Below are 16,662 nucleotides of genomic sequence, written 5' to 3' on the forward strand. Positions count from 1 at the left end.
GCTCTATATCAGCCCCTGCCTCCAGGTTCCAGCCCTGCTTGAGTTCCTGTCCTGACTTCCTCCAACGATGGATTGTGATCTGGAAGTGTAAGCCAAATAAACCCTTTCCTCCTCAACTTGTTTTTAGGTCACGGTGTTTTGTCACAGCAATAAAACCCTGACTAATACACTAATTAAAAGATATGTGAAGCTTGATATGCTATTTATAAAGTGCACATTTAAAGTCTAATAGTTTAGAAAGAAAGAGCAAAAAGATTGAAAAACACACTGAAGAAACCCTAACAGAGAGAAGACTTATGCCTCCGAATCAATGTCCAAATTTTTCTTTGAAGTTAAAAAGCACTGGGGAGAGGAAGGGGATGAGTCACTACATAATTATTTAATGATTCATTTAATCAAATGAATAAGATAATTTAAAATTTATGTTTCTAATAACTTCAAAATCTATAAAAATAAACATTGACAGAATTATAAGAAAATACACAAATTCATCATCAGAAAGATATTAAAAGATTTTGTGGAGTAAAATATTAAAGGAATAAAAGTTATAAAAGATGTAAACAAGGCAAAAATAAGATGAATCTAATGGACAAACAAAAAGCACTAGGTTCCAGGATTGCAGAGTCCCAGTATTCTCAAGCCTGCATGTACATGCTAAATGTTGAAATCATATGGCTAATAAATCAAATCACGACAAAAGACAAAAATCATAAAAACTTATAGTGAGGCCCAATTGAAAATTAGCTAGAAATTACCAGTAAAAGATAATCTGAAACCCCTTTTAACTGTAATAACTTTTAGAGCAATGGAGAAAATATGGAATTTAGAAATATTTACAAATGTAAAGGTGTAAATCAATATTCAGAAATAACTAGTCTTGCTTACATATAAATGAAGAAAGACTGAATATTAATGAGTTAAGTAGTGAATTAAATTGTTTTGATAAAGAATAAAACAAAGAATCAAAGGGAGAATGATAAAAGAGAAGATATTGGTAAAATAGAAAAGTACTAAGTAGCATTCTTTTAAATAATCAAATTTACAAATTCTGGTGAGTGATCAAGAAAAAAAGTGTGAGGTGAGTTAAGATACAAATAGAAGACAATTATAGATGCTGTTGAGATTTAAAAGATCATCTAAGGGTATTATGAACAATTTAGTGCTTATATATTTGGAATTTGAAAGTAAAGTAATAAATTCCTTGAAACAAAATCTTATTAAACTGAGTCAGAAGAAGTGAAAAGCTCATATAGTCATATGACTATTGAAGAAACTGAATCAGAGGTTGCAGAGATGACTCAGTAGTTAAGAGCATATGCCATTCTTTCAGAGGAGCCGAATTTGATTCTCAGCACTCATATTAGATGTCAGTCTATAACTCCAGCTCCAGGAAATCTAGTGCCTCTGGCTTCTGGAAGCACCTACACACACACACACACACACACACACACACACACACACACTCTAAATTAAAAGTAAATCTTAAAAAAAAAGAAATTGAATCAGCAGTTTAAAATCTTCCCACAGAGGAATTCTAAGTCTGGGTAGCTTAAAAGCAAGTTTTTCAAACTGTAAATAGAAAAGAAAAAATCTACTCTGTACTGGATCTGTGGTGCTGAACTGGATATGGAGATGTTGGTGTGAACTGGTGACTTTCAATATGTACAGATAGGCCAGGGCATGGTGATAGATGGACATAATTTGCACACAAAAAGGTCTGCTGCCCTATAACAATACACATACTTTGCATTTAGATACTGGCTCTGAATTCCATTCACCACTGCAAGGAGCCAGGGACTTGGGAGCAGGGGTGATACAAGATAATTTTGTTTATGCCTGACAATGAAGGTATGTCATTCAATATAGGATGACTATAAAGAAGGCTCTACTGACAAGCTAGGGATGCTTTCTGCATTAAAATGACTTGTGGTAGTAATGGCTGATAACTACATGAATAAAACAGGATTCTATAAATGTACTCTAGTAAAGAACAAGTTAAATAAACAGTGATAAAATTTCTCTTTATTATATTACTAGACAATAAAGGTAGGAGAGACAAACATAAAAGAGGTGAGCTGAAAGTCAGTGGCCATTGAGCCATTGTTGATTCAAGCAAATAATGAAATAAATACAAAGAGTAATGGTGTGCCGGGTGGTGGTGGCCTGTAATCCCAGCACTTGGGAGGCAGAGGCAGTCAGATTTCTGAGTTCCAGGCCAGCCTGGTCTACAGAGTGAGTTCCAGGACAGTCAGAGCTACACAGAGAAACCCTGTCTCAAAAACCAAAAAAAAAAAAAAAAGTAATGGTGAAAGTGTGGTGAGAAATGGCATTTTTATAGTCTTAAACAAAATAATCTTTTTGTGTCAAGGGGAAAGAACATAAAGGATAGAAATAGTATTCATTATCCTCAGTGATTATATTTGACCTGCTGAGAGCATCTAAGTAGACACCATGTATCACACCGAAAAGCATTTTGGGTTGAGCCCAGCACAACATGATGGTTTTCCTGATAAGACGCATGTTCTTTTTTAATCACGAGGCATCATCAGTCTTCCACTGGCTGATCTGTGGTCTTCATAGAGACCTGACAGACGAAAACTGGACTGTGGGGGCAACCACAGCTCTCCAGCCAATGACTTGACAGTGATCCATTGGTAAACTTCAGAGGAGTCTATGGGAAATTAATTTGGGCATGTTGTGCTGTTCTTAAAAGTTTTTTTTTTTTTTTTGTAAGTTTGACATCTCAAAATAAGTCAATTGGAAGAATCAAGAAAACAGCAAAGGAAGTGGTCCATGAGGCCTGAGTCTGCAGTGTGCCCCAGGACCTCACTGTATGAGGAAACTGTGAGTCCTGGGGAACAAGAGGGGAGGAAAGGGACAAGGGATGGCAGAGCCTGCAAAGAGGCTGTGTTTTCAAGAGTGGATGATGTGCACATATATCTGTGAGAAGCATTTTCCTCACTTCCACTGTCATGACCGTCTTCATCACTAACAGAGATGCAGTTACAGGTATTCAGGGCAGAGGAGTGCACATCAGTGGCTGTGGAAGTTAAGACAAGACAGCCCTAAGCAGTGCTTGAACATGAAATGGGCAGGGAGCAGGTATAAGTGGAGATTTCCTGGCTTATGGAAATATTATTTCTGCAGCCAGAAAACCTGGAAATTATTATCTGCATACCTTTATTTCCTTCAGTTATTTTTACTTTTAAATTTGAACTTTTACTTGGAATATAATATTTGTGATTCTTGATGGAGCAATATGTATATCATACTTATTGAAACATGTATAATGATCAAGCCAGAGTAATTAGCATTTCCCATTTTTGACTTTAGAATTAAGGTATTATATATATAAATACAAAGAGTAATGGTGAAAGTGTGGTGAGAAATGACGTTTTTTATAGTCTTAAACAAAATAATCTTTTTGTTTCAAGGGGAAAGAACATAAAGGATAGAAATAGTATTCATTATCCTCAGTGGTTATATTTGACCTGCTGAGAGCATCTAAGTAGACACTATGTATCACATTATTGAACCATTATTACATTTCTGAAGTGAATCCTATTTAGTTTTCTCTATTTTTGAGATTTGTTTTATGTATATGACTGTTTTTGCCTGTACACACGTCTGTGTACCTCATACATACAGTGCCTACAGATGCCAGAAGAGACCATTGGGTCCTCTGGTATTTGAGTTACAGCTGGCCGTCAAGCACTACATGTGTGCTGGGAACTAAACCCAGGTCTTCTGGAAGAGTAAGCTCTAACTCCAGTCTTCAGAACTACAATCACTGATAAGTGGATATTAATTAGCCCAGAAGCTCTGAATACTCACGACACAATTAGCATATCAAATGATTCCCATGAAGAAGGAAGGAGAGGGCCCTGATCCTAGAAAGGCTTGATCCAGCATTGTAGGGGAGTACCAACCAGGACAGAGAAAAGGGAGGGGGTGGTGATTGGAGAATGAGTGAAGAGAAGAAGGCTTATGGGACATATGGGGAGGGGGGACTGGGAAAGAGGAAAGCATTTGAAATGTAAACAAAAAATATAGAAAATAAAAAAAAAGAACTACTTCCTGCCTCCAACTCTATTTTTGTAGCCATTATCAGCCCTCTATGTTTCTCTTTACACTATCTTTTCTATCTTCATTTTTATTGTTTATTTATTTATGATATGTGAGTACATTGTATCTGTCTTCAGACACCAGAAGAGGCATTAGATTCCATGACAGATGGTTGTGAGCCACCATGTGGGTGTCAGGATTTGAACTCAGGACATTCAGGAGGGCAGTCAGTGCTCTTAACCACTGAGCCATCTCTCCAGCCCCCTTTCCATCTTCTGGATGACCTATTCTCTCTACTTCTGGGTGATGAACATTTTTAGCCTCCACAAATAAATGAGAACATGTGGTAAATTCAATGTTTGGCTCTTCATTTAACATAACAGCACCACTGGGTGCTCACATTTTTCCTATAAACAGTAGCTTTTCATCCTTTTTATGGATGAATAGTATTTTATTATGTTTATTCATCACATTTTCTATATTCATTCATCAGTGAATATCTAGACTGATTCCATGTCTTGATTATTATAATGGTGCTAGAATTAGCACAGATGTCTCTTTGACAAGTTTGTTTTCTTTTGCTGTTCACTCAGAAGTGAGGTGTAGAATTATATTTTTAGTATTAGATTTTTAACTTTTATTTTAAATTTATATTTTATATTATTCTCCCTTTCTCTCCCCAGCCATGGTGTGTGTGTGTGTGTGTGTGTGTGTGTGTGTGTGTGTATGCCATGTGTACCATTTAGATCCTGTAGCAAATTCAGATTGTTAGGTTTGGCAGTAAACATGCTTACCCACTGAGCAATCATGACATTTCCCATTTTCTAAGATCTTGAAATATTTCCCCTGTTTTCTTTTTCTAGTTTCATCATTTGGGAACTTAACATCTGGTTTTAGATTGGATCTGAGTTGATGTTTGTTGATGATGAAGGGTAGGAGTCAAGTCTCAATCTTATAAATATAGGTAATTCCTAGTGGACTCAGCTACAATCTCTGTGAATTCCTCAGTGGTATCATTCAGCAGTGTCTAAGTGTTTCCTGGTTTAGACCCCAGGTATTATAGAAGGAGTTGCTTTGGCAATAGACACAAGATGCCAAAGGATATAAACTCAGGACCCAAGAGACAAGTCCCAGTTGCTAGTCAAACCAACTTCTACTTCTGGAAGTGATAGTGCTTTGTGGGTATAGATTGTGGAGGATATGTCTCTATATCCCACAGGAGGGGCATTCTCAACGGGATTAGGGAGGTGCCCTAGCCTAGGGCAAGAACCATAACTCTTCCATCTTGAGGGAATTCTCTGGCTGTGCTTGAGTTCCTGTCCCTTATTCAGGTGTAGTGGTTTGAATATACTTGGCTCATGGAGTGGCACTATTAGGAGGTGAGGCCTTGTTGGAGTAAGTGTGACCTTGTTGAAGGAAGCCTGGATGCTGCCATGCTCCTGCCTTGATGATACTAGACTGAACCTCTGAACCTGTAAGCCAACCCCAATTAAACATTGTCCTTGTAAGAGTTGCCTTGGTCATGGTGTCTGTTCACAGCAGTAAAACCCTAACTAAGATATCAGGGCACTGCTTGGACCAAGATGCTGCCCCTCTCCCCACACTGAATTGCACAGTTGGCCTAGTTGGGCTGATGAAGCTTCAGCTTTCTGTGCTCCTGTGCTAGATTATCTGTGGACTCATGAAATGGTGATATCCAGGGGCACTGTGTCTGGAGCAGGAAGGACGGAAAGAGTCTCTATTTTCCAGATGGCATATCACGAAAGCAGCCCAGGTTCTGAGGTTGAGAAGATAGGGGCAGTCCATGAAACCAGGTTATGTCATATATCTGTTTTGGCATATATGGCAAGTGTGAGCTCTCTACAGCCAGAGAGACTGGTGTTCAGAGTGCTTCAGACAGAGACTCTGTTCACCCTCTCCTTCCCAGGGAGTGGGGCCATGATCATGTGCTTCATTCCATTTTCATTGCCACCAACTAGTTTCCTGTCCTGAAAGGCTGACATCTCCCAGCCATTCTCCTGGTAATGCAGCTGTCTAGTTGGGGTTCTGGTTCTTCCTTAGGGTTAAGGGCCCCCTTTTCTAGCCATCTTAGGATTGCTTCATCTAGATCTTTCCTCAGAGGCCACCCCTCAGATGATTTATCTGACCTTACACTTTTGACGTCACCCCTCATCCCCAAACCTCAGTAGAACTTCTCTGGTTCCCTGCTCAGTGTTTCTCCTTATGTTTGGCTTGCATATGGTATCTCAATCTCTGCTCTATAAAGTCAGAGATTGGTAATTACATATGATAAAGGTGGAAGCAACTACAGAGAGCAAGTGGGTATGTCTTTATAGAACCTGTGTAACTGAAATTAAGATACCAGGATGTTCTACTAAACTCAGTCCGTATCTATTGATCCCAGTTTACAGCAAAACCATGATAGGAACTGGTGACCTAAATGATGTATAATTTATTTGTGTAAAGATGAAGACTCAGATGATTTCAGGCAAGCTCTACGCTGCTGTTATTTATGAATTTGCTGACAGGTAACTATAGATTTATGAAGTGGAGATCTCTGGTTTCTATGGAGACTCAGTTGTGTCATATGATGTTTTTCTGGAAGTTGTCTGGTGAAAGGGTATGCGATGGAGTGGATGCTTGAGAAGGCATGTTATGTTTGGAAAGGGTATAAATATAACCCCACAGGGGGTGAGAGGATGGTCTTGCATGGGTTTACCTTGCACTGCTCTGCTGGTCTTCATTGATCTTAATTTGTGATTTAGTAGAGAGAAAATTTCCAAAGACTTCTCATGGTATTCCAGCTGCTTCTTGCAGCTTCTGTGGACTTGTGCTGATTTGGTGGAGCCTCAGGATGTCTTCTGAATCAAGCTGCTGTTACTAATTCATGTTTGGTGTTTGCCAATTGTATTATATTGCCACTATTGATTTGTACTTGAAATTGCTCCAAAGAACTTCTGCTAAACAGATCCACATTCCGCCTACCCCCACCCCTATTTCTTATTAACCTTTCTTCTTCCCTACCTTTGGTCAGTAGGCTATAAGGAAGGTTGAAGTGTTTAAGAAGCCTTATTTTTTTTTATTATTTTTTTTATTCAATATATTTTTTATTTACATTTCAAATGATTTCCCCTTTCCTGGCTCCCCACTCCCCAAAATTCCCATAAGCCCTCTTCCCTCCCCCTATTCCCCCATCCACCCCTTCCCACTTCCCTGTTCTGGTATTCCCCTATACTGCTGCACTGAGTCTTTCTAGAAGCAGGGGCCACTCCTCCGCTTTAAGAAGCCTTATTAAAGTAGGTTTTGAATGATCTAAGCCTACAGATTTATTTATGGGTGTTTGTGATGTATGTGTTTGTGTGTGTTTGTGTGTGTGTGTGTGTGTGTATGCACACATGTGTTGCTGAGAATTGAACTTATAGATAACTAAGAGCTCTACTTCTGAGCTTTCATCCTCCACTATGAGATCATTGTCTAAAAATGGAGTATATATTCTTTCTGCTCTCTGAGCAGGACACCCAGTCTGAGTTGCTAGGACAGTGTTTAGCTGTGGGCTGTGGGAGTTTGGTGAGTTCCATATGGTGCCTTACTCATGCTGATATTCACACCTGGGTATCATGAATTTATTAACTTAGTACATTTCTGACTTTAACATATTTTATTTTAAAATATACTTTTTAGTTTTGTTTTTTTTTTAAATTCTTTTGAAGCCTCACTGGCACTGGAGAACTTTCTCTTGCTTGTTTGCTGAATGTTTGAAACATTTCTTGGTAAAACTTCATAATCAATATCTAGTTTTAGCTATACTGGAGGTTTCATATCATAAAAAATATAGATCTGCATTGTGTCTAAATCATGGTCTTTCCTCTTACAATGAGCTAGTTTGGGTTTCATTTTCCACAATGATAGGAAGGTAAGGGTGGAGTTTCTCCTTTGAAGGACACATGCGTGCCTGGAGATACCACAGAGGCTATGGGAAGAAGCAAATGCCTTCAGCAAGTGGTTAGGAAGAGATGAGAACATGGCTACCTTTTGACCAGTCCTCACTGTCTCACAGGAAATGCATGCTTTGTGGTTCTTTGTGAGCTGTTTGGAAGTGTGAAATCTTTAATGAAGGTATTTTGAAAAATCTGGGAATTATATGTCAAAGGCAGCAACTTGCTGTAGTATACAACTTGGACTGTGCTCCAAATTTTTAGTGCCATGTTTGGGTGGGTGTTTATTCATATTCCTGATATCTTTTCTTGGCTGAGGGATTGAGCAATGAAAAGATATTTTTAAATGATAAGTAGTCATTACAGAGATTCCAAAGGCTAGTATCTGGTAAGGTTCCAGGTAAGGCACAGCTAACAGCTAGAGTGGGGTGACAGGAACATAGTCACCCCATTACACTTGTTCAACCTCTTTAGATTGCTGGAGGAGAAAACAGCATAAAAGATGCTGACCTAATATACAGCTTGGAGTCTTGAGATCAGACACAATTTGGAGACTTGTCTCCCATCTGATGCTGAAATATTGGCATTTTACCCCAACCCAGCCTTGGACGTTGTAGTGGTCTAAATATGCCTGGCCCATGGAGTAGCACTATTAGGAGGTGTCCTTGTTGGAGGAAGTGTGTCACTGTGGGGGTGGGCTTTGAGACCCTTCTTCTAGCTGCCTGAAGATGCCAGTCTTCTTTTGTTTGCCTTTGGAAGAAGATGTAGAACTCTCAGATCTTCCTGTGCTATGCTGCCTGGACACTGCCATGATGACAATGGAATGAACCTTAGAACCTGTAAGCTAGCCCCAATTAAATGTTGTTCTTCATAAAAGTTGTCTTGATCATGGTGTCTGTTCATAGCAGTAAAACCCTAACTAAGACGGATGTGTATTTACTAAGACAGACATGTATTTATCAGGGTTCCCTAGAGAAACAGATCAACATGGGCAGGAATTGGGAGGAATTGGTTCATGTGGTCATGGAAGCAGAATCCATGGGAAACCCCAGGGAAATGGGTGTCATGATCCAGCCTAAGTCCAAACTGAGAATCAGGAGCAGATGTAAATGAGATGCTGTCTCAGCTCACCCAGAGGCCAGAGGAAAGGGAAATTTCTCCCTCACCAACTTCCATTCTCTTCATGCCTCAGCTGTTGAGTGTCACCATCCACACTACGGAAGCCTTACCTGCCTCACTGGACCCTGATTCAGATGGTACCCTATATGCAATACTCCCAGACATTGGAGGCAGTGTGATTGGGAAGCTTGAACATGTCAAAGCAACCTTAGCCATGGCCCTGGAGACTGCCCTTGAGTGTGGACTTGCTTACTCAAACATCTGAAGCCAGTCAACAAGGAGGATCAGACTTGTCCTTTCTAAAGACTCCTGAATTTTTCTCTAAATCAATAAGACCCCATGTATGCGACAGAAATCCTCTGCTTTGATCCCTTGCAGGTCCATCAGGGAATCATCAGGCTGCCTTATTCATAGATGAGCACCATGCAACTCATATTTTAGTGAGATTGAGCATCATAGGTGCACAAAAGGGCTCCTTGAGTATATTACAGGATTGTGGAACCAACTCCTGATGACACCGCGGCAGACCCTTCAGTACTAAGACATTCTCAGGGAACCTGTCCATAACTAGGCAACTTCACTTCTGGAGTTTTCTCAAGATAGAGTAGCCAGGAATCTAGAAGTTTTCCTCATGATTATTTGTTCCTACTTTCTGGGATCTTCTGAATGTCCTGCCAGCAAGCCTGACAGCTGTGTACCTTGGGACTGCGGCAATGTTCCTGTAAGTCTGTGGGTCCTTACACCTTTTTCATGTGAAGTAGGATGTGCGACAGGTTTTGACTGGTAGAACCTTGAAACACTACGTGACCTTAGTACAGAACCTGGACAATGTGTCATCTTAAGTCTGTCCAGCCTGGTTCTGCCCTGTTTCTTACTTGGGTCTTCGGTTTATAGTAGACAGTGGTGCTGTAGACTGAGTCTTGATGAAAGACTGTCCTTCCCAGTTCTGGGACTAAAACTGATTGGCTTACTGAAATTCCAGCCAAGCCTCTTCCTTGCCCAGGGGCAAGGAAGATTGCAACTGTCCAGGAGGGCAGTCCAGCTTAATGCCAGGAAAGTCTGGGTGAGTGTTGAGTAGAGGCATCTCATCTACCCCTTCCTCTTCTTTCCATCTCCCTGTTTGCTTCTCTCTCCTATCCTTTTTGTACCCTTCCTTCCTGCTCTGCCTGGGACCTGCGTCTCTATCTACTGACAATCTAAAGTAAACATTAGCTTTAGAAAATACTCAGGAAACCTTAGCCAAAATTCTGTAATATCTCTGCTTCCGTCAGCTTGCTCGGCCTTGTCTTGCTCAGGCTTTGTCTCTGACCATAGCAAGTCCAGGGGGAAAGTAACTATAGAAATGGCTGGCCTGATCAGACACATGGGAATTGACATCACTAATGCATTTTCAGGCGTTACAGCACCACCTGAGAGCAGAGATGGTTCAGACTTCTTGTATCTCCTCCACAGAGAACATTTTGCTAAACTGACACCCAGAAGTCATTAGTTTTGTATGTGTGTAGCATTCACCGATGGGGTCCCACTTGTCTTCTGAGTTGTAGAGAAAGGGAAATATGTTACTAGGAAGCTGGTTGCCTAGGGTAGCCTATACTCCCTGCATTGCTGTGTGTAGCAATTTCAACTGCCTCCATGGTAACTCTTCAAATTCTTGCTGTTTCAAATAAACTACTTCAAGGTTTCAGGAAATACGAAAAGTGAAAGATTTACTGGTTTCAGTTGATTGTGACCAACTGGGGACTCCTTCAAGTGTCCTTGAGAATCTCAAGAGACTAAGTTTCCTGGGGTAGGGACCTACTGGTCCTCCTGCACCTATAGTTGTAGGGAGAAGAACTAGAGTTGACAGGAAACAGTGGGTTTAAGTCGAGCTAGGCACAGTGCATAGGAATCCAGCTCATTTCCGAGTGGCCCCAGTAGATCCCTCTTTTGTCGGTGGCCACAGCAGAGCAGAGCTGGTACAAAATTGTGAGTGATGCCTAGAAAACTTTTCTGCTCACTGGCCTAAAAGCCTGCTGGGGAGGGGAAAGCCTATAGGGGGCCCATGAAGAAAGCAGAGGGAAATAGTGCGCAGACGGGCATGGATCAAGGCACCCACCCCTCTGTTGGCTCTTACACTCTTACTCGCTAGCTCTGTGTGGGGTCCCAGTGACTTCCACAATCCTTAACTCATAGAAAAGACACCCTGCTCCTGCTGACCTGCTTGCTACTGGAGCAAGGCAAGTGCAACAATCCAAAACCCTCCCATCCCAGTCCCACCCAGCCCCCCCACCCCCGCCACACCTTTGTCCCTTTCCCTTGGGTCTAGGCCCCTAACCAATCTACCCCCCCTCCCGCGCCTACCGGGCGGGGCCCCATTCACTTGCACGCAATTGCAGCCATCGCGTGACGCCTGTAGCCGCAGGAGGAAGCCGGAGGCGCCAGGCACGCGATGGGGGTGGCGGAGTACCAGAAGCTCAGCCTAGGCTGGACTTAGCCGCGATTAGAGGCGGAGCTGGTTCTGGGGGCTGGAGTGTGTGTGTGTGTGTGTGTGTGTGTGTGTGTGTGTGTGTGTGTGTGTGTGTGTGTGTGTGTGTGTGTGTTCGTGCGCGCGCGTGCGCGTGTGTCGCGGGGGAGGGGGGAGCTGAGGATTTGGTCAGATTCTGGGTTGTGCTCCAGCGGCTCAGCGGTCTGGCACAACAAGCACACTGGCTCCTTGGCCATCCTAGCTTAAGTCCTCTGGAAGCCTTGTGCAATCTCTGAGGTGCCGGGAATGTTGGTTGCTCCTCTTCAGGGAGACAAGACCATCAGAGAACTCTCCGCGGGGAATCTGCTCGCTCGGCTGGTTCCTTGGTTTATATCGGACCCACAATGGCTGAATCTTCCTGTCCTGTTCTCCTCACCCATCCCTCAACCCCAACCATGTGAAGACAGCAGCTCATTTCACTCTTGCAGTTTCCATGGGACATTTTCCAGGGGATTGGGGATGTCCCCCAAGGGCTCTAGTGCCTCCCTGTGGCTGCTAGTCTCTAAGTTCCCTATTGCCAGAGGGGAAGCAGAACAGATGCGGAAGAAGGAACCTGAAGACACATTTGAACACTCAATGTATTAATGCCTCTGGTGTAGGAGGCCCACACTGGGGAGATAAGTGGTGAAGAAGGATTGGTGGGTAGGCTTCAAGGAGTCTGGTTCCTCTACCCCTCTGCCCTAGAGCAGCGTTTCTCAACCTGTGGTTCATGACCCCTTTGGCAAACCTCTATTCAAAAGTATTTATATTATAATTAATAACAGTAGCAAAATTACAGTTATGAAGTTGCAACAAAAAGAATTTTATTGTTGGAGGATCACTACAACATGAGGAACTGTATTAAAAGGTAACACCAATTAGGAAGGTTGAGAACTTCTGCCTGAGAGGCATCAGAGTCTCAAGTTTCCCAGGAGGGATCTGAGTTCTGACAAAGAAAATGGTGCCTTCTTTTCTTTTCTTTTTCTTTTTCTTTTTCTTTTTCTTTTTTTGTTAGATATTTGCTTTATTTACATTTCAAATGGTATTCCTTTTCCGAGTTACCCCCTCCAAAAATCCCCCTATCTAATCACCCCTCCTTCTGCTGATCTCCCCCACCCCAATTTCCTGACTTACATTCGCCTATTCTGGGGAATCGAGCCTTCTTAGTGTAGTGAACGGAAAACCCAGTCTCACTAGTTGAGAGAGACAAGGGTGAGAAATGATGTCTTTTGAAAATGGGAGAGAAAGAAACCAAGTCCCAAAGTTCATGTCATTGCCATTGGGGTCACAGTCTCGTAGGCTCCCCTGGAGATGGTGGCCTGTTATACAGGGCCCTTTATCCCTGCCAAAACCCTTGCATGTGGGCAGGACTGTCTGACATTTCCATGGGCTTTCTGGGACAGTAGAGGCTGCCAGCCACAGAAACAACAGCTTTGGGTGAAACTAGAAAGGCTAACTCTGAGGATCAGGTGTAGGTCTGTTGTGGGGTAGGGCAGAGTATTAAACAGAATCTGGATCCAGAATAGTAGAGTTGTCTGGGAGCCTGGATAACTACTAAGTTCCAAGGATGCCTTAAACCTCTGGAGATGCTGAGAGCTCCAGAAAGGGGAGAGTTTAGCTTCATGGGATCAGTTGATGGTAGGAGCCACTCAGAAAGAGAGACATGGAGTCACAATGAGGCTCAGATTCTAGACAAAAATTGCCAAATCATACCACCATCCCTGGGCATCAGGGATTGCCAAGGCCAAGCCACGTGACACAAAAATGATAGAACTTTGTTTCAAATGCTACTTCTATTTCTGAATAATATGCACAGCCCAGCAAACCCATCTTTCAGCATGAGGTGGGCTCTGAACAGGCAATGAAATTACTTTTAAGAATGCTGTGCCCCTCAACAATGGAACTTTCTGTCTGGGATTGGGTCTCCTGGATGGTAAAGGGGGAGTCATCTTGCCATAGACTAGAATCTATGCCATAGCTTAGTAAGAGAACCTTGAAATTTCCATCCCAAAGCCATCAAACCAGACTTGGATAGGGGTACCAGGAAGGTGGGTCTCAGGAGCATCTTCATAGGTCTAGGAGTAGCTTTTGGAGTGGGTGGGCATCCTCAGGGGACTTCATTTACCTCCAGGTGAGGGCATTTGGCCTGTTCCCTTCCAGGGGAGATGAGGGTACGGGAGATGGGTGGACTCAAGGAGCCTTGGCCTAGCCTGAAAGCAGATGACAGACTGGCTGTCTTCCAAATGGTAACAACCAGTGTGTTGGGATACAGTGGTATTGGGTCTCAGAAGGTACTTGCAGGGACCCTGGGATTCTTGTTCATAGAGGGGATCTGGCAGGAAGCCATTCTTTGTCTCAAGACTGGGTAGATGGGAAAGCCAAGAGCAGTTTCCAAGATGAAGTAGGATAGTACATGAGTTTGGGTACATTTCTACATTAGGAACCTTTAAGGTCTATGCTGGCCTAGAGCTTCAACTGGCTCTTCCTGTCAATAATACAACTTTCTAGGACTTCATGGTGTTTCTGCATATCCTGTGTAGGACAATAACATAGCCCAAGTCGGACAGCAAAACAAAGGGGTAAAAGTCAGGGAAATACAAGAAACATGCGATTTAAGAACCACCAGCAGGCCTGAGCTCTGCAGAGAGCTTATTTGTTCATTCTTTTCTAACAGCCTTGCAGGAGTCATGTATATGGTCAGCTCCAGCCCTGTCACCTGAAAACCACGCATACAGGGGGTTCCCTGTGCAGGAAGGACGGCTGCTGCTGGAGGTAAGTGCACACTTCACTGAAACACAACACATGAATGCTTTGTGGAGTGTGTGTGTGTGTGTGTGTGTGTGTGTGTGTGTGTTCCTGAGAAGAAGCTTAGTGGCACCAAAATATTTTCATGAGCTGTTTGCCATACTGGTCTAAGGCTGCTTAAGCTGGGATCTGTGGGTAGATCAACTTCATGATGGAGTTGAGGGTTTCATTATCTTTGTGCTAAATCTGAGACTCATTTGCCATCCCACACTCTCTAGTTTCACTCACTGATAAAAGAACATAAATATTAGCCATTTATTTTCCAAATTAAAGGCTAAAAAGAGTCAATGTTGAGTTTCTATGTGGGTCATCTGGGGTCCTGCACAAATAGGGCCTGACAATTCTTGCATTTCAAACTGGCATTCAGGCTTGATGGGAACTTCCATTAGGTGGAATTTTTCTCATTTGAGGTGAACCCCAAGGTTCTTCGGTGTTGGGATTTCTCTGAGCTGTTCAAGCTTTGTCTCTTACATCTCAGGATATTACAGCAGAACATTCTTTGACATAGGGCATGACGTAGGGCACAGTTGTATTCCTATGTCCACCATCCTTACTGGGCTAGGCTCTGGGTGAGTCTCTGCTGGCAGTACAGATGGCAGGAGCTGATAGTTCCTTGCATTCTCTACTAAGTGCTGTGGGAAAGTCTGGCTTTCTGTTCATCACCTGTCAGATTTGAGGCACCATCTCTGTCTGTGCCTGCTTTAGATGAGGGAGGGAAAATATTGAGAGCCCATAGAAGGGGTAGCACCTTTTAGGGCGACACCCTCTCAACTCTTACTTTTAAAAAAATATTAGAAAATCTTATGCACATACACAAGAAGAAGAAGATAATGGGCAGCCAGGTGCCGGGCTCCATCCTTAGAAGGTTGGCTTGGACTTATCAGCCTCCTGTAAGGGCTTTTGCACCCTGTCTGGTGTTTTATATATGCTTTGTATTGGTTCTTCTTGCTTCTTATGCTCTCCTAACTCTGCCATTTTTAGCCAATCCATGTGAACTATGGTTGAAGAACAGTGCTTTGGGTCTATCTTGGCCACAAGCAGCCGTTGTATTCGCAACATTTTCCACAGCATCCATTGGGTTAGACATCCGGGGTGCCTAAGGGAGACAGGGTCTGGGGCTTGAGTGAGGAAGCATCTCTAAGTTCTATTATTTCTAATGAAGAGTTTGCGTTTGATGAATTTATAAACACTACACTTTACAGAGATACACAGGGTAGGCTAAATAGGTGGCTCAGAGGTTAAGAGCACTTGCTATTCCTCCAAAGGACCCTGGTTCAACTCCAAGTACCATATGGCAGCTCACAACTATCTGTAACTCCAGCTTCAGGGAGTCTAACATCCTCATACAGACATACATGTAAGCAAACCACCAATGCACATAAAAATAAAATAAAAAGGAATCATTATGAAAAATTTAAAATACACAGGCGTCGCGTGCTCAAAGGGGCCTACACAGCAAGTTGAGCTCTGCTTGCTCAGAATAACCTGTGATGTTTCAGCTCTTTGTGGCTCAGTGTGGATGGACCCCAGTGGGACTAACATATCTTTGGGGAGCACTGTCTTTCAGTTGAAGAAATGTGCAACTTTATCATTTACCATGATGTGCTATAAAACAAAAAGCACATTTTTAAGCATTATTAATTTTTCTCTGGTATTGATCTTTCGGCCACTGCTAGTAAAATCCGAACTTTAAAGTGTATCCTGGTTTGAATTTTATTCTTACAAAAAGATAATTGGCAACCCCTGTTAAATGTCTTTTCAAAATTAACATTGATTTAAAAAATTCAGACTCAAAAAATCATCCTTAAACTTTCGTACTGAATTGTAAAACACACAGTATACACACAGCACCCAGTATACTTCAGTTGTCTGACCCAAGTCCTAACCAGGGTACGTGTGTCTCTACTGCTCCTGTCCTGTTTCCCTCCTCATGTCTGTACTTCCCTCTATATCTCCCTTTTAGGCCCCACACCTCCACCCACACTCTGACCCCTCACCACCTCCCTCTACTCTATCCAGCTGTGCTTTGTTTGGAACCAGGCATGTTATATGTGTGGATCTTTCTTTCATTTCCAGGACAGGGAATTCAAACTACAAGGCTAAAGATGCTTTCAGAGGGTTCCCACCTCTCCATGTCCTTGAGTTTCCTTGGTGTTATCTCTTTCACTTGAAGTCACTTGGTGTGTGTGTGTGTGCGCGCACGCGCTGGAATCTCATGGCTGAGGGTGCCAAGCATCCTTTCTCTTGCCCATGTAT

The 16,662-nt window shown here is 42.6% G+C and overlaps 1 protein-coding gene across 1 annotated transcript in view; it reads left to right on the top strand.

Annotated features, from left to right (window-relative positions):
- The window catches only part of Ahrr (aryl hydrocarbon receptor repressor), an 81,079-nt gene that overhangs the window by 13,066 nt on the left and 51,351 nt on the right, over window positions 1–16,662 (top strand). The window contains exon 3 of the mRNA XM_052159716.1: window positions 14,276–14,373. Coding sequence (XP_052015676.1) covers window positions 14,276–14,373 — 98 coding nt within the window. The remainder of the gene's footprint in view (window positions 1–14,275; window positions 14,374–16,662) is intronic.

Source organism: Apodemus sylvaticus, chromosome 16 (genome assembly GCF_947179515.1).
Source record: "Apodemus sylvaticus chromosome 16, mApoSyl1.1, whole genome shotgun sequence".
NCBI lineage: Eukaryota > Metazoa > Chordata > Mammalia > Rodentia > Muridae > Apodemus > Apodemus sylvaticus.